The sequence below is a fragment of the Balaenoptera physalus genome (assembly GCF_965194825.1).
Source record: "Balaenoptera physalus genome assembly, chromosome: 5".
Taxonomy (NCBI): Eukaryota; Metazoa; Chordata; class Mammalia; order Artiodactyla; family Balaenopteridae; genus Balaenoptera; species Balaenoptera physalus.
Genome location: NC_138884.1, coordinates 79,131,966 through 79,156,642, shown reverse-complemented (window position 1 = coordinate 79,156,642; position 24,677 = coordinate 79,131,966). Strand labels below are relative to the sequence as shown.

Genomic DNA, 24,677 nt, shown 5'->3' with positions numbered 1-24,677 from the left:
TATAAAGTCAATCAGACAATACCTGCTGTACCTCATAGTGTTGTCTGTGAGGTTCAAATGATATGTCTGCGAAAGTCCATTGTGAAATATTGAAAGCCATGCAGTAAAATGTTGTTGTTGTTCCTGTCTTTTAATTCAATCTCACGTCTCTTTCTAAAACACCTAGGCTCCTAAACTCATGACTAACAAGATTTCACAAAGATTTGATCCTGTTAGCATTTTCTGAAGTCTAATTCTTTTCTCCTCCTAACAGGATTTATCTCCTTTGCTGTGGTCATAACTGTGATCTCCTTGGTGCTGATTTTGATTGTAGCTCCCAAGAAAGGACAGACCAATATATTGGTCTACATTTCAATCTGTTCATTGATTGGAGCATTTTCAGTGTCTTCTGTCAAGGGCCTGGGAATTGCCATTAAGGAACTACTGGAATGGAAGCCCATTTATAAGCATCCCCTGGTCTTTGTTTTGCTGGCTGTACTCGTGCTTTCAGTGACAACACAGATTAACTATCTCAACAAGGCACTGGACACCTTTAATACATCTCTTGTGACTCCCATTTATTATGTGTTCTTCACGTCCATGGTAGTAACTTGCTCCGCCATCTTATTCCAAGAATGGTATGGCATGAATGCTGGAGATATCATCGGGACTTTGAGTGGGTTCTTCACCATTATCAATGGCATCTTCCTTCTACATGCTTTTAAAAACACTGACATTACCTGGAGTGATCTGACATCCACTACTCAGAAAGAAGTCCTCTCTCTGAATGGCAATGAAGACAAATACGTCTTACTAGAGAATGTAGAATGTTCAGCCCCAGGATTTGATGATGACATTACCTTGTTTAGCAGGACTGATGATCAAAGTCCCTAGAAACCCTGAACTTTAACCGCTAAGAGACACTTGGAGAGGAGAAGGAATACCTGATTCTTGGAACAACTATTAGGAAAGCTGGCATTTTTAAAGTTCTAACTAATAATTTAGACATGAGCCCAAATAAAAAAGCCTTTATTTTTGGCCATCAAACTTGAAAATCAAAGTTTTGATCCTCCTCCAGAAGGCTTCTGCTGTTTTTCATTTCTGCAAACTTGAAATATTCCCTAAGCATGAAAGAAGTCAAAGAGTTAGATAACTCAGAATAATCTCTTTCTTCTGGTCACAATATGTTTGGCTCTGCCAGGTGGCTCTTCATTTCTTTGGCTGCTATTCTTAGTCTCTCAGTAATTCATAGGTAAACACAACTGTGTGCTGGTAAGCAGAATATCAGTCACCATTCTCTAATGAGTCATAGTTTCAAATTATTTAAACTGAGAAGCGAGATCACTGATGCCTCCCACCTTCTACAACTTCCTTCTTTCTAAACTAGGTAGCTAAAGGGTAGAGTGTTTAAGAAAAAAATAGACATGTTGGAAATCTGCTGCTTGGTGGGCTAGAATGTGTAAGACACACATGCCCATGAAGGGCTTATAAATTGTAACTTATTGAGGAGTTTGAGGAGAATAGGAAGGCGAGTTAACTTCTTAGAAAACTCAGGGAATACTACAGGAAAATACCTTTTCATATTAAAGCCTACATAAAATTTTCCTATCTCACTCCAGGTGCATGGCAGGAGTACCATTTTTGGTGGTCTCTACCGTTTATGGATAGATTAATCCATTAATCTTTTCTCATTGATTTAATGGAAAAGAAATTAGCTATCTTATTTCTAGACTAACTTATTTCTCGCAAAAAAAATCCTAACCAAAAAATTATGACATTAAAAACAAACAAAAACTCCAGGTTGACTGGATTAGTCTCTTCTAATGTCAAATGTTATTAGTTTTGTTTGTTTGTTTGTAATCTACCTCAAGTCTATTCTGGGTAATAATAGTAGATTCTTTTCTTCAGAATTCTATTAAAGTGACTTTAGCATTTCTCCAGTTCGGTTGAACTGTGATTGATTTTCACGGTGATGACCTGAGATGATTGCAAAGCCCTAAAGTGCTGGCACAGTCTCTTCGGCATAGTTTAGTGTTGAGTGCAATTCAGTGCATTCTAAACTTTTGAAAATTGATAATCCGTGGAAGATTCATGGTTGATACCTCAGGTCAAATATATGTTTACTGTGTTGATTGCTGTTTCACCTTAATTGTATATCAGATATATAAGCTATGAACACAAGTTTGTAGAAAAAAAGTATTCTCTTAAAAAGTAGTGTCTGAAAGTTGTAGAAATTCTTTTAAGTTTCTCTTCTTCCGTTGAAAACTCTGTTGATTTCTCCAGGACACCTTCTTGGTGAGGAAATTAATAGCATCCAACCTGAGGTTGGGGTAGTCCTCCACTCGACTGTATCTTAGTGTCAGATTTTCTTCAACGTCACCTGTTACAAAGCTTTGCCCTTGGTATATTGTGCCCAGGTTAAAGGTTCTTGGAACACAAGAACCCATGTGTACCCTGGGTTGGAAAATGAACTGGTGTTGACACATATGCCCAGGAGAAAGTCTGAGAAAGATCTAATGAGCTGCAATATGTTGAGAAACAATGAAACATTTGAAAAACTCTAAAAATCTCTGGTGGGCATATGCATTGAAAAACTAAAATGTTGCAAATCCGAAACCCAGAGTACTTTTTCCCAAATAGGAAGATGTTGTCTAAGGAGGAATAAAATGCTGGATCCCTGTATTGAGACTAACTGTGTTAGTCTTAACTGGTAGTCTCATATGTGTATATTTTAATATGTATACTTTATCTCACATAGATACCTTAAGATTTATTATGTGAATATCTGTACACATGTCATTAAGGATCACAAAGCTATCCTCACACAGCCAAATGGAAAGCTCGTCCTAATTCTATAAACATAATAGTTTCATTTTATTTTCCAACTTACAATTTTATTCTTAGGTCAATGGTTAATGATTTTATTTTTAGTTCAGATTTCAGAATGTTCATAAAACCCTCTAGATTTGGAAACATGCAATTAAATTAACATTTTTGTTTTAAGAGTATGAAATCAAATACATATATGTGGAAAGCACCCGCATCATGCCTGATATTGAGGCATTTAATACAATTTAGTTTTCTTTGAATCAACATTGTAATTCTCATAGTCTCAGTACTATATAGGTAAGGACCATTAGTTGCCAGTTTTCATATATTCTTTTTCTTTTTTCAATTTGTGTTACCTTAGCTCATTTTTAATAATCCAAGTGAAAATGAATTCCATTAGTATACTATCTCAACAATACAAAATGATTCTGACAAAAATATTTTATTTTTCCTAATAAAACCAAACTAAATGCAATCTTCACATTCCAACAAAACTTTGTGGAAAAGTACTTTATATGAATATATATGAAATATTTTCAAATGTTTTGAAAAACTATGATCATGAAATTTTCTATTTTTCAAATGTTTATAAATACTGTTCATTTTAGAAAGTTTACAACTTTTAAATTAATGTTTCTGTATGTTTTTCATTTGCAATCAAATAATGTGGTTTAATTATGCTTGTTGGAGTTCAGTTTTGAGTTTCTTGAAGTTAAGTTTATGTAAAGGCAAAAATACCCCTTGAAATCAAAAAGAAAATTCTGAGGTTTAAAAAAAAAATCTGTACTTTGTTTAATGCTTTGTCATTTTCCTTGAAATTAAAATCTGTGTTTTAGAAAAAGGCTCTCCACAAAACCATCTCCTGAACGAAAGGTAGGAGACACTATCTTATCTTTTGATAATTTTATTGAACAGTCAGTGTAATGAAATCTCCCCTCAGTTCAGAAATTTAAAAGAAAAAGGAGGAGGAGGAGAAAAAAGCATTATAACAATATTTGGTAGCATTGCATTACATCAAAATTTACATTTGCAAACCCTCAGCAAATTTCCTTCTAGCCCCATTAGAACTTCAGTATTGAGCACATCACCATGACTTTATCAATTTTCCCTGTTCTGATTTGAATTCATGTTTGAGAATAACTCCCTCAGTTGTTTCTATAGACATGAATTGTCTAGGGTACAGACGGCCTCTTTCTTACCTGTGTCTGTTTTATAGATGAACAGAAATAATTTGCAATTCCCTAAATCGCATAGTTACTTAGGATCAGAATGAGGACCAAAATCCAAGTCCCTCAAACCTCCCAGACTACCCACTCCACGGAATGTAGGCACGTCTAAGGAGGCCTTGGTGGAGCACATCTCAGCAGAGTTAGAACGAACTACAGCTTCCCCCAGCAAGCTGTGTTAGCGTATACCAAACATTTCAGTACCCTAGCTGTGGTGTATAGGAAGCCTCCAAGAGGTAAGCTTAGGTTACAAAGAGTCTTAACTTTTATCTGTAACAATGAACAACATATGTTTCCCAATGAAAGCTTTGCTTGCAAAAAACAAAGTTTTTTGAGAGAGCCTACTACCTGAGATACCTTTTCCTACTTCGGTCACAAATCACAAAAAAACCTTTCTTCCTGAGGGAAAACCAAATCTCCACTAATGCCATTAGTATGGGAGAAAGCCTTTGAGATAGAAGCCACTTTCATTTTTATATGTAGAACTTCCCCTGTGGCTGGGGACAGAGGGGGCAGAATCTCTGCAGGCCAAGCCCTACCAGCCTCAAGCCTGTCCAGCCGTCATGAGACAAGGCCTCTCACCAGTTTTCTGCACTGGGACCCTCATAAGACCACATGGCCCTCACTCGCACCCAGCCACATGTAGGTCCCAGCAACTACTTGACTGGGGGGAAGTGCATGGAAGGGGTTGGTAGTGGAGATAAGAGCCAAGTTCTGAGCACCATGTTCCCAGAATCCCTTCCCACTCCCTGCCTTCTGTGATCCAGCCAGTAACTCCTGACTGCCAGCATGCAACTCAATCTGGCCCCAAAGCTTGTGGCACTATTTACAATAGCCAAGACATGGAAGCAACCTAAATGTCCATCGGCAGATGAATGGATAAAGAAGATGTGGTATATCTATACACAGTGGAATATTACTCAGCCATAAAAAAGAATGAAATAATGCCATTTGCAGCAACATGGATGGACCCAGAGATTATCATACTGTCAGAGCAAGATAGATATCATATGATATCACTTATACAAGAAATCTAAAAAAAAAAAAATAATAATACAAATGAACTTATTTACAAAAAAGAACTAGATTCAGACATAGAAACTTATAATTACCAAAGGGGATAGCGGTGGTGGGGGGGAGAGAGAGAAATTAGGAGATTGGGATTAACATATACACACAACTGTATATAAAATAGGTAACTAACAAGGACCTACTGTATAGCACAGGGAACTATACTCAATATCTTATAATAACCTATAATGGAAAAGAATCTAAAAAAGAATAGATTTTATATATATATATATATATATATATATATATATATATATATATATATATATATATATATATATGTATATAATCACTGAATCATTTTACTATACACCTGAAACTAACACAACATTGTAAATCAACTATATTTCAATAAAAATTTTTTTTACAACTAGGTACAATAAAAGCATTAAAAAAAAAAAAAAAAAAAGCTTGTGAACTGCATTGTGAATGACTTCTATAGGGACTCACCAACCACAGAAACCAAATACAGGGCCCTGATTGTTTAGCATCTATGGATAAAGTCTCTAGATGTTGCCTGGAATGGATCTGGGTAAAGGTAGATGGCTCCTCCTTGAGTTAACTGTGCCTAACAAACATTCAGAAAATAAACTCAAGAAGATCCCATAGCCTAAGCTCAATAAAACAAGATTGTTTCACAGACCAGGAATGGACAAACTAGCTCTCCGGCTCAGAAGGTCTCCTTGTCTCTCAATTAGCTTTTGCCTTTGTTTTCACTATGAACATTTCATCATATTACTAGAAGAGATTTAGATAAAGTATATTTGAATAAAAGAGATCGCTCTTCTTCTGAAGCCATGGAATGGCAGGGCTGAGTTATAATGGGCAAGCCTTGCAAGAAACAGAAAATAAATTCTTATGGATAGAATGGGGTTTTATTTACCCTTGTTACCTGATTTGCACTTAATTCCTTCTGAGTAATCTTGCATGCACAGAAAAAAGGGCAAGGCTTTGAGAGTAGGGATCACAGGAGTGCAGGGTATAAACTTAAGGAAGGCAGTGATTCAGCCTTTTCAGCAAGTACTGAGACAGACAGACACTCAGCAAAGGGAGGGTGCTGGATTGAGTCCACATGGGCAAAAAGGAGGATCAACATCAGCGGCTTCACAATGTGGTTTCACTGTGAGAACCAAACTGGTTTAGAATCAGGTGGACTTAAGGAATTCAGTGCAATTCAGGTTACACGCAGCAGTTCCACTTCTTATGGGGACGTGCCTGCTGATGGGAGATTAGCCCGCAGCCAGAGGAAAAATAAAAAGCGTGGAGGAACTGGTCAAACAAGATCAAGCGTTATATTACTTGTTTTGCTGCACAGTGTGGAGTAGCTGGGGCTGGATGAAGCAGGTCCCCACGACATGATCACATGATGTACCTTTACAACATCAGGATAATTCACAGTCCAACAGATTGAAGATTAAACGCTTCTACCAAACACATTTGTGTGTCCAGTGTCTCTGAAAGTCCATGACTTCAGGATCGTCAATGAGACATAAAGGCTGAGATCTAAAACATGTAGCTGAACAGAAACACGTCCAGTTTGGTTCCCAAGCAGACAAGAAAACGAGGCTTACTTTCAGAGTCAGAAGTCAATTCACCTGACTTTCGTTTCCCCCAATCAACCAGCAGATTTCACAAAACAACAAACCCCCTTCCTAAAATATTTGAACTTTTGGCTCTTTCCTGAGGTTTCATGGAATTCTGCATGTCTTGTGCGCCGCTACCCACCTCCCCCCATCGCGCCCCCATGAGATATACAGAGTAGAATCCTCTACCAGGTTCTTGGCTCCTTTAATATCTTCTCCAGAGACCTGGTAGGACCGCTATCAAGTGAGGAGAAGCTGCAGACTTCCTGCCTCTGGATTTCTGGCTCCTTGTAAAAAGCCATTGTATTCCCTCTGCTCTCCTTGGCTTTGATTCCCTGGCCATGCTGGTGTCTTAAGGCAGGCTGGCTAAAGCATCCAATGCTTAGTAAGGGGCCTCCTGTTGAACAGCTGTTAGTCATCAGGCATCGATGAGACATCTTTCTCCCTTAGTTCCACCTTTTAAAAAACTTCACAAGAAGCCTTGACCCAGAGTAAACACATCTATACGTACATAAAGTATTTTATCTCATACAATGATGTTTGGCCCTAACTGCACATTACTTCCACCTGAGAAGGCTTTTGTACATTCCCGTGCCTGCGCCCCACCCTGGACCAATTAAAGAGAACATGTGAGGGTGGGGTACAGCAACGTTATTTGTTAGAAGCTCTCCAGATGATTTTTCATATGCAGCCAGGGTTGAGAACAACAGATCTAATCTAAGACCCCACCTATAAAAGTCACATCCCAATTGCAAAGTTGTGTTTTTAAAAGTGCTGAAATATAATATATGCACATTCTGTGGTTGTGGTTATTTTCAATTTCTTAGACAGATTTCAACAATCTTTGAAGTGAGGTACATAACCTGCACCTGCGTAGAAGCGTATAGTAGCTTCCAACAGAAGAGCTCTAGATAACTGCCAACAGAAGAGTCAGTAGAGATGTATCATTTAGGAACAGGTTTGGCTTCAGGTAATTCAACGTCTGACTAATATACTGCCATAAAGAAATAGGGATTCATTTGTCTCATAAACAAGAAGTCTGGAAGTGAGCAGTGCAGAGTTGGCGCAATGGCTCCACAACGACAGGAGAGACTCATGCCCTTTGTATATTCCTGCTCTATAGATAAGGCTGCCAGATTTAACAACAACAACAAACGCCACCCAGCTGAATTTGAATTTCAGACACACGACACATCAATTCAGTATAAGTATGTCCATACAATCTTTGGAACACACTTACTGTAGCAAAGAGTCTGACTCCATTTTTGATGTTTGACTAATGAATGACAGTTTTCAAGCCCCATCAATGTCTCCTCCTCTTCTGCCCACGCCTGAGCGAGCTAATAAGAACGGCTGCTCCCTCCTTCGGTACCAGCCAGAAGGTCAAACAACGCAAGCTCAGCCCCTTCCCCTCAGCTCCAGCCCCCCTCACCACAAAACCCCAAGGCAGCTGCCCCTCCCTGCTCTCTCAAGTCATTTTTGGGTCTGCTGGGGAACCTGTCCCCTGATGTCCCCAGAAACCCTCACTATGTGAGTCGGAAATCTTTCCTACTCTCTCGGTATGCGTATGACGTCAACAGTCTCAACATCGGAATCAAATTTGGGATAGGGGTTCATCCATTTCTGGGGGTGACCACAACAGGAGAAAAGGCTACAACACTTTCACTAAAAAATTGTTTGTTGGGACTTCCCTGGCGGTCCAGTGGTTAGGACCCGGTGCTTTCACTGCTGAGGGCACAGGTACGATCCCTGGTTGGGCCACGCGGCGGCCAAAAAAAAAAGATTGTTTGTTGATTATCTGAAATTCAAATATAACTGGGCTGACTGTATTTTATCTGGCAACTCCATCCATGGGCCTTCATCTTCATGCTTATTTCCTCAGAGTCACAGATAGGCATTATACGTTCAGGTCTCAAAGCCATGTTCCAAGTAGGAAGAAGCAACAGTTTTCCTTTTGGTGAGACTTGTTTTTTCCTTCAGGAAGGGAAGCTCTCATCAGGTGCTTCTGGCTGCATCTCGTTATGTGGAACTTTCTCATGTGGGTATGCTTGCCACAAGAGAGCCTAGAAAATTGTGTATTTCAACCTTTCATAACAGGAAGAATAAAGGGTTATACCTGACTTTTGGAAGATAAACCCCCAACTCCTACAAGGAAGTAGGGAACGGGTATACTGTCTTTGAAATACCTTCACTTACCCAATACCTTCTCCTGACCAATTCAGGAGAGGCCAACCTATACCAGCCACCGACATGGTCTGCAAATGCCAGCAGGGCAAGCAGCGACCAGGCTGATAAGAAATGTTGCTGAGACCAGAGGTGCCAGGGGACACTGCTCCAATCCAAGCAGCCCTCCCATTCACGTCACCACCTCGAGGTCACCTTGCCAGGGCTGATAGTCGCCGTCTGCATCAGAGCGGCTGGACAGATTACTGGCATCAGCATCCATTCTGATTGGTCTGTACCTGTACCAAATCAGTTGGTAAATATTTTGAATATCACCCCCGGATAAAGCCACCCCTCTCTCTTCTATGCCCAGATGCTACCTTGGCAGAAACAGACGGAAAGGCAAAATCTGAGAGTCAACCCACTTCAACCACAGAGAATATTTTCATTTTTGCCCTGGACTAAAGTTACAAGATTGAGCTAAATTGAGTTTTCCCAGCAAGTAGGGGCACCCGAGGAAAATAGGAAAATTATAGACAAAATAAAGTATCTGCAGGTTGCTTGTACATCTGGCAGTAGTGTGAGGAAATTTCCATCCTTGCTGCAGACATAAGGATTATCCACTTCTTCTATTAAATATTGATGTGTCTATATGGATTTATATTTCTCTGTAGATTTATTCAGGTATCTTTTTTTTTTCTATTAATCTGATATCAATCCCTAACATAATGTATTTTTCTCTACGTAAATAGGGAAAGGGAGATATAGAAAATTTATGTGTAAGTCAAATTGTTCTGGAAAAAGTAAGATTTCTACCAAAAAGAAGAATGGATGACCACCTGAGGTTATACACTACAACCAGGAGGAAAAATGATCCACCATCGTGTGGAAAAGCAATGGACTGGCCCAGAATCCCAAGACGAGAGCTGCTTACCAGACTGGTCCCCCACCTCTGGAAGACGAAGCCTCTGGATAATTCCACTGCTTTTATTTCATTGGGTTATTCCATGAGTATTTACTTAGCTTAACTCTGTGTCAGGCCCTATTCGAGGACCTGGGGATACAGCAGTGAACAAAACAGACAAAAATGCCTGACCTCACGCATGTTACAGTTTCAAGGGTAGGGAGACAGAAAATAGACAGAATAAATAAGAATAAATGTATTATTTTTTTAATACAGTGTTAAGAGCTATAGAGAAAAATTATACAGTAAAGGGAGACAGGGAAAGTCCATGGTGGGGTTATCATTTTAAATAGGGTGATTCAAGAAAGCCTCACAGAGAGGGTGACATTTGAGCAAGAACCTTGAGGAGATGAGGAAGCAAGCCATGTAGATATCCAGGAGAAGCACTCCTGGTAAAGCGAACGGCAGGTGCAAAGGCCCTGAGATGAGGAGTGCCTGGGATGTGCGAGGGGCGGCATGGCGAACAGGGGAGTAGCAGGAGACGTGGTCAGTGAGTGCACGGGCACAAGTGACAGAAGGAAACAGTGCACTGCTTCAATCCAAGCCGATTCTTCACCTGCACTTTCAGCTTTCCCAGACAGCTTATCATACAGGAAGTCACCAAACCTGCCACTACTGTCACTAAAGGAAGGCACCTCATAGGACTTTTCAGCTTTTTCTTAAGATCCTCATATACTGCTAAGGCTCTCTCTTTAATTGTGAGAAAGTTTACCCCAGATCACTTCAAAACATTAAAGTGCTGGAGAAAACTGAACCTGGCCCAACTGGTACTTAATACTGACAAACCCCCAATTTACCAATTATGTTTGAGCTAATCTGCATTAAGGAAGTAGGGATCATAGCCGAACAGCTCCAAGTTGTTACTAGTGAAGATGGTGGACCGCATGTTAAATGGCCAGAAAGCAAGAGAGTAATTGGGAAGAGAAGAATGGTGGACATTTGTTGATTATCATTCCTGCATCTATTACTCACTGCCCCCCTGCCCTCCCCAGAGCTCTCAGTTTCTATCTCCAAGTGGCTGCAGGTAAATGGATTTCATCCCTGGCTCTTTTGGGAACATGTGACCAAGGCTAAGCCAATCAAAGCATTCCATGCCCAAGCTGCAGAGACTTGTTCAGGGAGGCTTGTAGATCTGATCCAGTCAGAGAGAATATGAGAGTATCAGGACTCTGGTGGAGATGCTGGGACAAAGATGTTTCCTCCCTATGGATAATATGGTGTGTCAAGGTGAAGTATGTAAAAAATTAATAAAGAGAAATCTCAATGAAATAGAGTTGGGAGACCAGAAGCAGGAGCTCTCACGCCCTGAGATGACAGCAGAGCCCCACAGGAAGAAGAAAGACTCTTCTTTCCTGGCAAGGACTGAGCCAATGAAAAGCCTTAGACTCTGTTTACTAGAGCCCTCCCAACTTCGTTTTCCCCTCTATGAAAACGTTCTCCTTCCCTTGCCATGCGGGAACTTGCACGTGGCTCATCATGCTTGCAGAATCTGAACTGCAATTCTCTGCTGATCCCAAATAAACCCATCTGTGCTGGAGAAATATCTGGCCGTCTATTTATTTCAGGTCAACAGGTATGTGACTATAGCAGCCGCTTTTCATCTGGGGGTGGAGAGGGGAAGAAAGGGAGGCAGCCTGAGGACCAAGAAATGGAGCTGGAACTATGATAACAGGGTGAATTTCTGCACCCCTGGACTTCACAGTCACCTGGTCCAATAATACGCTCTTCAACCTTGGCGCTATTGACCTTGTGGGCTGGACAGTTCCTTGCTGCGAGGGATGTCCTGTGCATTGCAGGATGTTGAGCAGCTTCACTGGTCTCTGCCCACTAGATGCCAGTAGCACCCCCTACAGTAGTGACAGTCAAAAATGCTAGTCTGAATTGGGTTTGGGGTTTGGGAGGGGGGGTTCCTTCTTGTTTTGGAAGTGAAATGGAGCCTACAGAGAGATTTGATTTCATCTACTTTCTCTCTCTCCAACTGGCCAGATGTGGGAGCTCTGGGGGAGAAGAGAGGTTGAAATGCTCATCTGGGGTAGGACTCCACACAGGCTCGAGGAGCCGGTTGGTATCCAGCCCCTCTCTGCTGCCAAACATGGGAGCAGTTGAGACTCTACTCATCACACCTTGGTCCCCCGACAGGGGCAGAAGGCAGGTGGAAGGAGGACACCCAAAGCAGAACTGAGGAGCAGCCCTGACAACGTATGGAAAGTGGGCAGGGAGGTGGCTCTGAGGACGGATGTGCACACTGGCCAATCAGCCTACAGGACTGGCCCAGATGAAAGCCTCATGGGGCTTCCTTTAAGGCAATGATAAGCATTTGATGGGTGTGGCCTAGCACATACAGACCTTTGCAAATTCAGAAACTCTGTTCAAAACAGGGGTTCTTAATTTTTTTAATGGTACGAATCACTTTGGAAGTCTAGTGAAACCTTTATACCCCTTCTCGGCATAATGTTTTTAAATGAATAAAATAAAAATACACACAACTAATAAGGTAACCAGTTATACTGAAAGTTATCAAAATATTTTAAAAACATGTGTGCCTTAGTAACATGTCTTGTTTACTGAGTTAAGTGACAAGATCTAGTGGCCGTCCTAAAAGCTGAGACTTTGAAGTAGTGATGAATGCAAATTCTTTCTCAAGAAAGCTGAAACAACTCCCACATGATATGAAAATAACAGTTCTTTGCATTAAGACAAAGTCACAGACATTGCTAATATAAGGTACTGGGGTTTTGGGGGGGCGGGGGGTTGGTTGTTTTGAGGTTTTGTTTTGTTTTGTTTGCCTACATTTAGAATGACAGGAAATGCTAAATTTTAGTTAAAGGCTAGTAAAAACAAAGATGTGATTTTTCTCTTTTCCTTTCAAGTTCATGGATCTCTTTAATCTCAGGTCAAGATCCTTTTGTAACTAGATCAGTGGTTCCCGAGCAAGGGTGACTTTACCCCGCGGGGAATATTTGGCAAGGTTCTAGAGACATTTTTGGTTGTCACCACTAGGGGGAGTGGGGTGTGTTACTGGCATCTAGTGAGTAGAGGCCAGGGATGCTGCTAAAGATCCTACAATGCACAGCACATCCTTCCACAGGAAGGAATTATCCAGCCCGAAATGTCAATAGCACGGAGACTGAGAAGCCCTGAACTAGAGGAAGATTTTCTAAAGGGAGTTGGGAAGTCGGCCACTGGCCCAAACCACATACCCAGTCCTTAGGAAGCCCCAAAAGAATATAACCCTCCACCCTCACTCTAGGTGCTGCTGTGTTTGGAAGATGCTTCCAAGGGAACACAATTTGGGGCAGATACAAGGAAAGAGCAGAGGACAATACAGGCAAGGGAATAGGGTGAGTTATTAAAAGAACAGCAACCAACTGGTAAAAAGGCATTTGGGCTTTGTTTGGCACTATTTACAAAAAATGAACCTAAACATATGTTTTGGCTCTGAATTCCACCCCTAGGCATATACCTAACAGAAATGCATACATATTTTCACCAAAAGACATGTAGAACAATGTTCATAGCAGCATTCATCTTAATAGCCAAAAATTGGAAACAACCCAAATATCCATCAAGAGTAAAATAGATAATTTGTGATATAAATAAACAGTAGAAGACTATATGCAAATGAGAATGAATGAATACAACTATATGCAACACGGACGGATCAAACAAACGTACTAAGTAAAAGAAGCCAGGCGCATAGTGTACATACCATAGGATTCCATTTATAGAAAGTTCAAAAATACCTCATACTAATTCATGGTGTTAGAAATCAGGATACTGATTGCTATTAGTTTAATGACTTAAATAGAAATGAGAATGGATTCTGAAATTCTAGAATGTAACCATTTCTTGATATGAGTGCTAGTTACACAGACATATTCACTTTGTGAAAATTAAGCCATATACATATGATTTGTGTACTTTTGTTTATGTATATGTGAGCAAAGGGTTAACAGCAGGCCTGTGCTCTTTTTCTCCCAGACCTAGACCTTCCTGGGAGGATTTTAGGTTTGTCTTCTCCCAGCATCAGTCCCCTAGATATGTCCCCAAGTTAAGACAGATTTGGAATGTTGGGTACCAAGGCCAGACATGTATTTTACACACTGTGAAATCTCTGATCTGTGAGACAGCACACAGGCTGGGAGACCCATCATCTGTAGCCTACATGACGGGTGATAAACCCAGGGAGAAGCTTCTTTGTATGAAGATGAACCCCACACCCCATGGCCTCATCACCAGCAACTATATACAAGTCTCTAGGCAAGAGAGGAGGGGCCCAAGCATCGATGCACATGGAGAATTGTTGGCTTCCACTGAGACTGAAGGGCTGTGCATGCTCTTTCCCTGTCCTGAATCCTTCTAAAAAGCTAAGCAGGGCTTCCCTGGTGGCTCAGTGGTTGAGAATCTGCCTGCCAATGCAGGGGACACGGGTTCGAGCCCTGGTCTGGGAAGATCCCACATGCCGCGGAGCAACTAGGCCTGTGAGCCACAACTACTGAGCCTGCGCGTCTGGAGCCTGTGCTCCGCAACAGGAGAGGCCGCAATAATGAGAGGCCTGCGCACCGCGATGAAGAGTGGCCCCGGCTCTGCGCAACTGGAGAAAGCCCTCGCACAGAAACGAAGACCCAACACAGCCAAAAATAAATAATAAATAAGTTAAAAAAAAAAAAAAAAAAAGCTAAGCAAACTAAGAGCTGGATCAAACACTACTGTGTCTTCTGAGTTTGATTGCCAGTCAAACCTGTTACCAATGCAATAGTGGGACAGTGTATTGTACTTCAATAAAAAGTTTACTAAAGAAAAAAACTCCTTCGGCTATTCTTGCCAACCTATTATTCACACTGATCATATCTTCTGCTTGGCCTCCAAATTCCTTCCATTTTTCTGAGCTTCTCCTCTCTCCTCTGACCTCCTGTCTTCTCCTTTTAGGACTCTCACCCACAACCAACCCTTAAACTTCCTGTTCATTTCTAACACAGAGCTGATTAAGTATTGTACTATCTCACCCCTAACTAGTTAAGCTACCCACAGAGAGCCCATATCAATAACTAATATTGAGATTCATCGCAAAACATAGTTCTCTTCCAGGAGAAGTCGTGTGACTACTTCTTAAAGAATTTTTTTCTTTTGCTAGACAGAGAATGCTGAATCTGTCCATAGACATTCCAAATTCACACATAATCTGGAGTCTCAGTTACCTATGTGACAATCCAGTTGTTCCTTTCCTAATTTGGTGTCTCAAACTTTCCTGACTTGTTAAAACGAATAGAATTTGCTTGCCAACACCAATATATGCTCTTAGAAGTGCCAGCTGCTGCCATATGATCCCCAGGCATAAGTCTGCTCTGTACTGTCTCCCTGCATTGCATCTATAGGGGTGGCAGATGCTCTGTGTTTTCAGTGTTTGGGTTTGGTTTTTTTTTTTTTTTTGGAGGGGGGAGTGGGGACTTCTAAGCTTAGCAAAACCTGAGAAAGACATCTTCCTGCATATATTAATACTTCTTTATTTCCTATGTCATAATATTAACCTCGCCTCCCTTGGCTTTTGCTGTTAAATAGTCTCATGTCTTCTGGAGCTAGGCTTTCACATATCTCACTTGAACTAAGGTCTCAGTAGTAGGAGCCCTCTGTCTCACCTCCCCATAGCAGGAATCATTAGGAGAAGGGAGATGATAGTTCCAGAAACAGCACAGTATCTCAAAGATTTCTGAGACCACCCCTTGCATGATGAAGATTGATAATTCTTGTGTCTGATGCTCACTATTTCAATGCACACTGACTGAGTACCACTGATAGTGAAAGATGTCCTGGAGTGGGGAAATATGATTTAAAAGTCACAACTACTGACAGCCAGCATCTTAGAATCTCATGAGAATCATAAAACACGTTCCCCCAGAACCATGATGCAGGGTGGGACAATCCACAAATAATAGGCTCCCATTGTTAAACCTAATGGTACCGACTCCAGCTTTCTGCAGCACCCTTTTCCCTATGTACTTCCAAAGCACTCAGGATGACAAAGATCAATTTCCAATCATTCCTACAAATGGTACATGAAAAATTAAGATTTAATTGTGATTCCTGGTTCTTTCATCTTGAATCCAATACCCTGGACTTCAGAAATAATGGAACTTGGTGTAATATTTGAATATCTTGTTTTTGCCTCCTCTTGTTCTTTTTTTTTTTTTAATTTATTTATTTTATTTATTTTATATTTTTGGCTGCGTTGGGTTTTCGTTGCTGCACGTGGGCTTTCTCTAGTTGCGGTGAGTGAGGGCTCCTCTTCGTTGCGGTGCACAGGCTTCTCATTGTGGTGGCTTCTCTTGTTGCGGAGCACGGGCTCTAGGCGTGCGGGCTTCAGTAGTTGTGGCTCGCAGGCTCTAGAGCGCAGACTCAGTAGTTGTGGCGCACAGGCTTAGCTGCTCTGTGGCATGTGGGATCTTCCCGGACCAGGGCTCGAACACGTGTCCCCTGCATTGGCAGGTGGATTCCCAACCACTGTGCCACCAGGGAAGCCCTCCCCTTGTTCTTGTGGAAAAAGAAAGTCCTCTTCTAGAAAAGGTACTGGAGGTACTTCCTACGACAAAATGAGGCTTCTTCAATTGTCCAAGTTCACATGTACAAAGTGTGAAATCTCAGAATTGAGATTCGGGTTCTGAATTGTCCTGGACAATGGATCTCACTAGAAATAGAATCATCACCAGGACCTGTTCAAAGAAGAACTTTCTCCTATAACAGTATTGAATACTGGAACACCAGAAACTGTCTCCAAAATAATCAGATCTGTGCAAAAATAATTTCTTAAATAACATAGGGAAGATTATGAAAGACAGTTCCAGAATGCCCACATTCATGTGGTTTGTAAAGGTGCGTTTTTCATAAAGATCTGTACAGTTCAAAAGCATGAGATTCTGCAGGGGTGGCTCCTTTATTCCAGGAGCGGGCAGAATTTATTTTCATCTTCCATGCATGGGCCACCAAAATAAAGGATGTTCCTCCTCTTCAGTCTTTTCCTCGGTAAAGGATCAGGTTCTCAGGTATGCTCAGGGGCTCTCTGGGCACTTCTTGTGAACAGCAGCCACCATAAAGACCACTATGGAGCATTTTTCCCTTCTTCACATATGGGACATGAAGAATATTACAGAAAAATCCGAGTTTAGAAGTCACTGTCAAACACACGTAGAAAAATTATTGTCAGAATATTCTTAAGCTTTAAAAAGTTGGAAAAGCCTGTGATCTTTGAACTGTTTCCAGGAGTCAGCGACTCTAAAGGAAGATATTCACCATCAGTGACCCCACCCAGGGTTTCCTTTTGTGACAGTCGTGCACCACGATCCTCGGGGTTGGCATTCTCTTCAGGTCACCAGGTTTCTGCAATCTCTGTGAGAACCTGCAGCAGCTCAGCAAACGTCGGGCGGCCTTTAGGTTTCTGGAAAAGGGAAGTAGAGGTGGTCAGCTCAGCTTAAGACCCACTCAGACGCCAGCTCTGGAACTTGCTGGCAGGACCTGGATCCAGGCTGGTTCACCACAAATGGAAGAGAAAGATATCTTGGCTGATACGCAGGACATGAACGGCAGTTGAGCGAGGCATGCGTGTGAAAATATAAGGGTAGAGAGCACTCCAAAAGTAAAATAGCTAGAGCTGCAAACACTAGCCACATGTGGCTATTTAAATTCAAATTACTTAAAAGAGGATACATTTTAAAATTCAGTTCTCAGTCACACTTAGCCACTTCTCAATTCTTCAATAGCCAGGTGTGGCTACCATATTGGATAGTGCAGACATAGCACATTTCCATCATCACAGAAAGTTCCATTGGACAGTACTGCCCTAGAGATCTATTTGGATGACTTGATACACAGAGTAAAGGAAGAGCTGGGAGAGAGGGGCCTCTAGAGCCCCAAGCCCCCAAGCTCAGCCCCAATTATTCACTACACCTGACCCCCTGTAGAAAGATGGATTTTAGTCAAAAAGCAAAAGGCATGTTTTCATGAGGGACTTTGCAGGTCTTGGAGCACAGACTGTGCTGTCTTAAGGCTCAGTCAACAAAATCTCCAGCCATGAAACCAAGGATTGGAGCCTTTTTCCTACTTCACAGTGGGATGCGGTTTGACTTTGGCTCCAAGAAGAATCTCCACGGCATCTTTGAAATCCATGGGAAATAGAACTATTCATGGTAGCCACATTCTCACAGAGGTCCCTGGCAGCAGGGTTAGCGGGGAGACACCACCCTTAGTGGCTTGTAAACAGAAGGCATCAATAAAAGGAGAGAGCAAGAAACAACCTAAATGTCCATCGACAGACGAATGCATAAAGAAGATGTGGTACATATATACAATGGAATACTACTCAGCCATAAAAAAGAATGAAATAATGTCATTTGCAGCAACATGGATGGACCTAGAGATTATCACACTAAGTGAAGTAAGTCAGAAAAAGAAAGACAAATACCATATGATATCACTTATATGTGGGATCTAAAATATGACACAAATGAGCTTATTTATGAAACAGAGACAGACTCACAGGCATAGAGAACAGACTTGTAGTTGCCAAGGGGGAAGGGGGTGGCGGAGGGATGGAGTGGGAGTTTGGCAGATGCAAACTATTATATATAGAATGGATAAACAACAAGGTCCTACTGTATAGCACAAGGAATTATATTCAATATCCTGTGATAAGCCATAATGGAAAAGAACATGAAAAAGAATGTATATATATGTATAATGGAATCACTTTGCTGTACAGCAGAAATTAACACAACGTAAATCAACTATACTTCAATAAAATAAATTTTTAAAAAATAAAATAAATAAAATTTAAAAATTAAAGGACAGCAGAAGGATATGTGAGCACACATGAGAGTCCTCCTTGAGACTTCAAGAATAAATAGTGGAGCTTTTTGCTGGTGCTGAGGTTGTGCAGGTAGTAAAGCCTATGAAACAAGTGTATCACTGCTAACATAATCACGTTTGAATCTAGAGGTGCATAAGCGCCTCGTTTACTTCGTCCTCTCGTCAGCATCTTATTTACTCCTTTCTCTGTCTCCTCTCCACAGATATGTAAAATCTCAATAAGTATTATATTGTATGTGCATGTACAAGTATATTGCTTAATATACAATATATATTCCTAAGCTATTTATATTGTTATTGCAAAGATGCTCTTAAGACATCTGTTTGCTACTAACAGCTTACTTAATATTTTTTATGTCTTTCAAGATTCCTTGCAGAACAGTTAATCATATGCAAAGTATTTTCATACACTGGGGATCTTTATAAAATTAATACTTCTCTGGAATGGAAACAACCATGTCACTCTTGAAATATTGAATTTTTTTAGTGTTTGTGAATTGGGAGTCAAGTGATTTCTTTTTCAGCCAGGAGGAAATCCTCATCCAGCTGTAGTTTTTTCTGGGCTGAATCAGTCAGCTGGAAAGAGAGAACTGTCAGAATCACAGAGGGGTCTGATGAAGGGGAGTGGTGTGTTGAGTGAGTGCCCAGAAAAGACAGAGATGGGATATAAACCCTCTGGCTTTATTTTCAAGCTTGGCGTTTCAAGTAAAAGAGAAATTGGCCTCCCAGGAGATAATTTTCCCAGTAGAAGTTCCTGGCACACTTTCTGCCTTCATTTCTATTCTCATTTAATCTCTCTATCAGGAGTCTTGAGTGCCATAGGAGAGATGAAACCCATTACCTTTAGCCTTGGAAAAGCAAGACAAATTAGAGTGAAGTAAATACAAACACCATCCTTCTCTTTCAATGTGGAAATTGAACAAGCCTGATTCTACCCTTAGTTTCCACCCAGCAGTTCTTAAAAGGAGTAAAACGTCGCATCACTGAGGCTTTATAACATTGAGAGTTTCTGCAGGAACCAACTTCAGCAAGATAAAACTTAGAAAATGCACTGAGTTTCCTCAGATGAAAGGCCATTGTTAAAAACAAAATGGATTAATGATTTTGTAGTGGAAGTACTTCTTCTGGCTCTCAGGGGTCATTACCGAGAAATAGACACCTTTTCCTGCCATGACGAAGTCCTGGAGTAATGTGGGTGATAACCAGATCTGCTCTCAGATGGTGGAACTGCCAACCTTTGCGGGAAAGCAAGGGACACTCACCTCATGCCAGCAGCTGTACATGACTTCATATATGGAAATCGGTGCCAGGTGAGGTCGGTACAGCCTGAAGCCTTTAGAAATTGCTTCCACAACTTGCAAATTTGACTTATTTTCAAAAGGCATTTTTCCTTCTGTAAAAACTTCCCACATCAAAACTCCTGCAAATAAAATGCATGAAAATAAGAGGTTAGAGAAATGGTTACTTGGAACTGAAACAGATGTTTCAAATTACAACCCATTATTTTCCTCCTGCAGTCATTGAGTTACAATCATCCAGAATGACAGCAGTTCTATCTAGGAAGCAGACCCTGTGCATCTTACTTTTTGAAGAGGCCTATGAACTGAATATATTCCAAGTGAAAACAATGCCTTTCCTTTTCCATTGGTCATGACTGCCTCCTTATTGGAAGAAAAATGCTGGCAGCATCTTCATTTCAAAGTACTGCTCATGTCTCCACACCCTGAAATCAATGAAACTTTGCCATTCCATAGAAAATGACAGAATTGTGTGATCCCCTGCTGCCTGCTAAAGCCAAGAGTTTACCAGCCAGTAGATGGCATGCGTTCCCATCTTCCCACTGAAAAGACTGCTGGGTAGAGTCCCAGAAAATCTGGCAGGGGCTCTGTTTATAAGCAGGTGTTCAAAAATCATTGATTGATTGATGAAACTCCTTCAAGGCTCCCAATTTGAGTTCATTTAATTATTCACTTATTCTACAAATATGTATTAGGTATTGATCAGAGGCCATGCCTATGCTAGAGCCAGAGGATTCTTAGACTGAAACCAGTCTATGTGCTCAAGAAGCTCACTGTACAGTGATGAAGAAAGACAAGTGGTCAAGTAAAACTCAAGGAGTTCTAAATGTTCTACAACCACCTGATGAGATCCTTGTGTTGCTATCCACTGGTCTCACAACTTAACTGCTCTCCAGTAGAGCTTATAATGTCACCTGCCAAGACTACCACATGTCAGTGGAGAGCTAATGAGATCAATACAAGCTTAACCTTATTGTGGGCAATAATATTCACACCCTTTGAGGGTGCAGGTGTCTCTCCAAAGCCAAGAAGCCACCCAGAAAGGTACAGGTGAAAGAGAATAGATAGATTATTATACATTTGTTGCCATTTTTTGAAAGTCAACTCAAAGAACAAACTCCATGGGACAGAGGTCCACAGTATCTCTTTTTCAATGAAGAACATTACCCAATATAAACAGCAATTGATAGATCCCAAGGAAGCCTATGTCTAATTTCACAAAATAGGAAGGTGATAATGTAAATGAGATGGCATCACTCAAAGTCAGACAATGAAGTTTATTAATTACACTCAAGATTCAATGATGCCATAAGATCAGTTTTTCTTGCAAGTCTCTGTGGTGTGGGAAAGTTGGCTGAGTTCGTTTTCTAGATCAGTAGACTCTGTTATGGTTTTACAGCAAGTGCTCAGTGGGAAAGGAAAAGATCCAAAAGGCAAACTTAATGTAAGAAGGTGTATGACACCAGTTGCCAAAGACAGCCTGATGTATTTAGAACACCTAAGACAGAAACACAGTTATAAGAAGACCTTTAGCTACATCATATTAAGAAGTCAAAGTTAAAAGAGCAATCTCTATTTTATGAGAACCTACTGTATAGCACAGGGAACTCTACCCAGTGCTCTCTGGTGACCTAAATGAGAAGGAAATCCAAAAAAGAGGGGATATATGTATACATATAGCTGATTCACTTTGCTGTACAGTATAAACTAACACAATATGGTAAAGCAAATATACTCCAATAAAAAATAAATAAATATTTTTTTTTTTTTTTTTTTAAGAGCAATCTCGGGCTTCCCTGGTGGTGCAGTGGTTGAGAATCTGCCTGCCAATGCAGAGGATACGGGTTCGAGCCCTGGTCTGGGAAGATCCCACATGCCGCGGAGCAACTGGGCCCGTGAGCCACAATTACTGAGCCTGCGCGTCTGGAGCCTGCGCTCCGCAACAAGAGAGGCCGCGATAGTGAGAGGCCCGCGCACCACGATGAAGAATGGCCCCCACTTGCCGCAACTATAGAAAGCCTTCACACAGAAACGAAGACCCAACACAGCCACAAAAATAAATAAATAAATAAACCCAAAGTTTTAAAAAAAAAAAGAGCAATCTCTATTTTATTAAATCAAGCTCCAATAAATGAACATCGAATTCACTCACCAAATGACCAGACATCAGATTTGCTGCTATACTTATTGAAATGGAAAACTTCAGGAGGGGACCACTTGACTGGGAACTTGGCTCCAGAAGAACTGATATATTCATCATCCAAAACGTACCTAGGGCCATGAGATTTCAGAGCACATTGTGTTAATTACCTCTAAGTTCAGTTTACTTCAAATCCTTTTAGTTAACTCTGAGTTCTAAAATACAAAGTATTTTACCACAGAAAGGTTCAGTATACCTTCTCTTCTTGCTATTAAAGTGAGAAAGTAGCCCTTATAGAGTTTCCTCCTTAAACCAAGCCTCAATTGCGTTTATTGTATTTGGGTCTCAGAAAACCATAGCAATTCTTCAGTCTAAAACATGCCCCACTGATTAGTTATGATAAATTCTTAATTCTGCAAAGAAGCATGCTGAATGCACTAACAACCAAGGTTATTTTTTTAAAAAGATAAATATATGTGAAAGAATAAATTTGAAGTTTGATGCCTTATTTTCTTTCTACATACATATAATTTTTGCAGGACAGAGAAGGGGAAAAATAAAAGTATTTGAACGTAATACATTTGGTGTGTAAAATCTCTAATGCCTTTATTCAAATGGAAATAAATCAGGAACAACTATCATCTCCTTTAAAAAAAATAACAACACAACAAAATTAAACCCTCTCTCTTTTTTGAAAATCATACACAGTAACATCCAAGTGTGGGAATCTGGAGAAAAGAGAGGATAGCTAACGTGTGCTATGTAGCTCCTTGAATATGCAATATAGTATTTTTGAAATACTATATATATATATATATAGTATACTATATATACTGTATATATTAAATATAAAATTAATATATTTATTAATGCTTCCCCACACACCCACTTGTTTCCCACATACCTTACCTCACCACACCTTTAAGTCCTTTATTGAGCCAGAGGTCATTCTACTAGAGGAAAGAATGAATAACAGAAAACAAAAGGAAAAGAGCCATTTTTTTTATAGCTTTTGAGTTTCAAAAGTCTAGACTTTCCGGAGAAGGAGAAGGACTGAGTTATGAACAAAATATCTGGGAGAATGGCTCATGAATACAAATGATATCTCACTACCACCACCATCCATTCTGCTACAAAAATATCCCTTGTGCTGGGGGTGTGGGAGAGATTCGAAAGAAAGGGAAGGAGTATTAGACACTATGGGGAGGCTGAGGTAGGGTCCTGTACCCTGCACCCTATGAGGGCTGCCCTGGTCACATTGCAGCGAAAGAAGACCCCACTGCCCTACAGTCGGTTGGTGGGATTCAAGAGCAAAACAGAACCCGTGTCCTCTTTCCCAGGCCAAGCCCTGGGAAACACAGAAAGATTCCAGAGGACATATGGCTATGGGTGTGCCAAGGCAGATGGGGCCTAGCCACGTGGAGAGCTCTAGTCGTGGCGAATATCAGACATGAAGGAATCTTACAGGCAGAAATTCAAGATGAGTCAGCGGCCACCTGTGTGGATGGCCAGCCAAAGACAAAAGAGGAGGATGGCGGCTGTAAGGAAGCCAGTGTCAATGTGTGAAGGAATCTTACAGACAGAAATTCAAGATGAGTCAGTGGCCACCTGTGTGGATGGCCAGCCAAAGACAAAAGAGGAGGATGGCGGCTGTAAGGAAGCCAGTGTCAATGGATAACAACAGGGACCAGACAGGCCATCTCCAGTATGTGGCCCCATGAGACACACAGAATTTGGATTGTGACCCTGAAGAGCATCAGGGAGAAACCATGAAATCACTGGGATGAAATTTCTAGCAACCTGAAGGAAAGGAGATGCAAAATGTAAACTGCACTGAGTTGCTGAAAATAAGGTCAGATGATTCACACTCTTGTGCTGTAGGCTTAGAGTCAGGTACTCCACTTGATAAGAGAAATGCATGATGACGACAGAAAAATCAGAGCTGAGAAAACAAATTTATTCTTTCTCTATTTCAGAAATATACATATACAAGGAAAGCTTTTTTCTTAACTTTATATATATGATAAGTAGACTGAGAAATTCTTTTGAATTTTAAGATATGACATAGCTTTATTAATAACCGCCTGAAAGAAGATCAGAAGAATAGCCCACAGCCTCCGTTTCCCTCACAGCGAACACTGGTGCATGTCCTAAAGTTCAAAGTGGGTCAGCAGGCCATACAACCACATCAACACTGCCCTCAGAGAAAAAAAAGCAAAGCCAAGAACATCTTCAATTTGTCTGTAGACTAATGTAAGATTCCCTCCCATGGGTAAACAAACCAAAAAGAATATCATGTACCTTGTCATTCCAAAGTCCGAAATTTTTACTATACTTGTAGAACTGACCAAACAATTCCTCGCGGCCTATAGGGAGAAGAAAAGAACCCACGTGTGAATACAAAGTTTCTCTTTCCAGAGTTTCTACTCTCCTTTTCCTTAGTTTCTTTGGGCCCCAACACTACCTCTCTGTGTGAACAGCCATGTTATTTCATGGTGATACCTATCGATGCTATATATGATTTAATGTATCTGCCCTCGTGTGATGAATTTTAATGACTTTTCGAAG

The 24,677-nt window shown here is 40.8% G+C and overlaps 2 protein-coding genes across 2 annotated transcripts in view; one reads left to right on the top strand and one right to left on the bottom strand.

Annotated features, from left to right (window-relative positions):
- The window catches only part of NIPAL1 (NIPA like domain containing 1), a 28,172-nt gene extending 22,918 nt beyond the window's left edge, over positions 1-5,254 (top strand). Inside the window, exon 6 of the mRNA XM_082462489.1 lies at positions 254-5,254. Coding sequence (XP_082318615.1) covers positions 254-873 — 620 coding nt within the window. The 3' untranslated portion in view covers positions 874-5,254. The remainder of the gene's footprint in view (positions 1-253) is intronic.
- A 9,239-nt stretch (positions 5,255-14,493) lies between these two features.
- TXK (TXK tyrosine kinase) overlaps positions 14,494-24,677 on the bottom strand; it is a 67,279-nt gene continuing 57,095 nt past the window's right edge. The window contains exons 12-15 of the mRNA XM_082462486.1: positions 24,411-24,475; positions 22,122-22,240; positions 19,934-20,091; positions 14,494-17,244 (exon numbers count right to left, since the gene is read on the bottom strand). Of these exons, the coding sequence (XP_082318612.1) occupies positions 17,176-17,244; positions 19,934-20,091; positions 22,122-22,240; positions 24,411-24,475 (411 nt within the window). The 3' untranslated portion in view covers positions 14,494-17,175. The remainder of the gene's footprint in view (positions 17,245-19,933; positions 20,092-22,121; positions 22,241-24,410; positions 24,476-24,677) is intronic.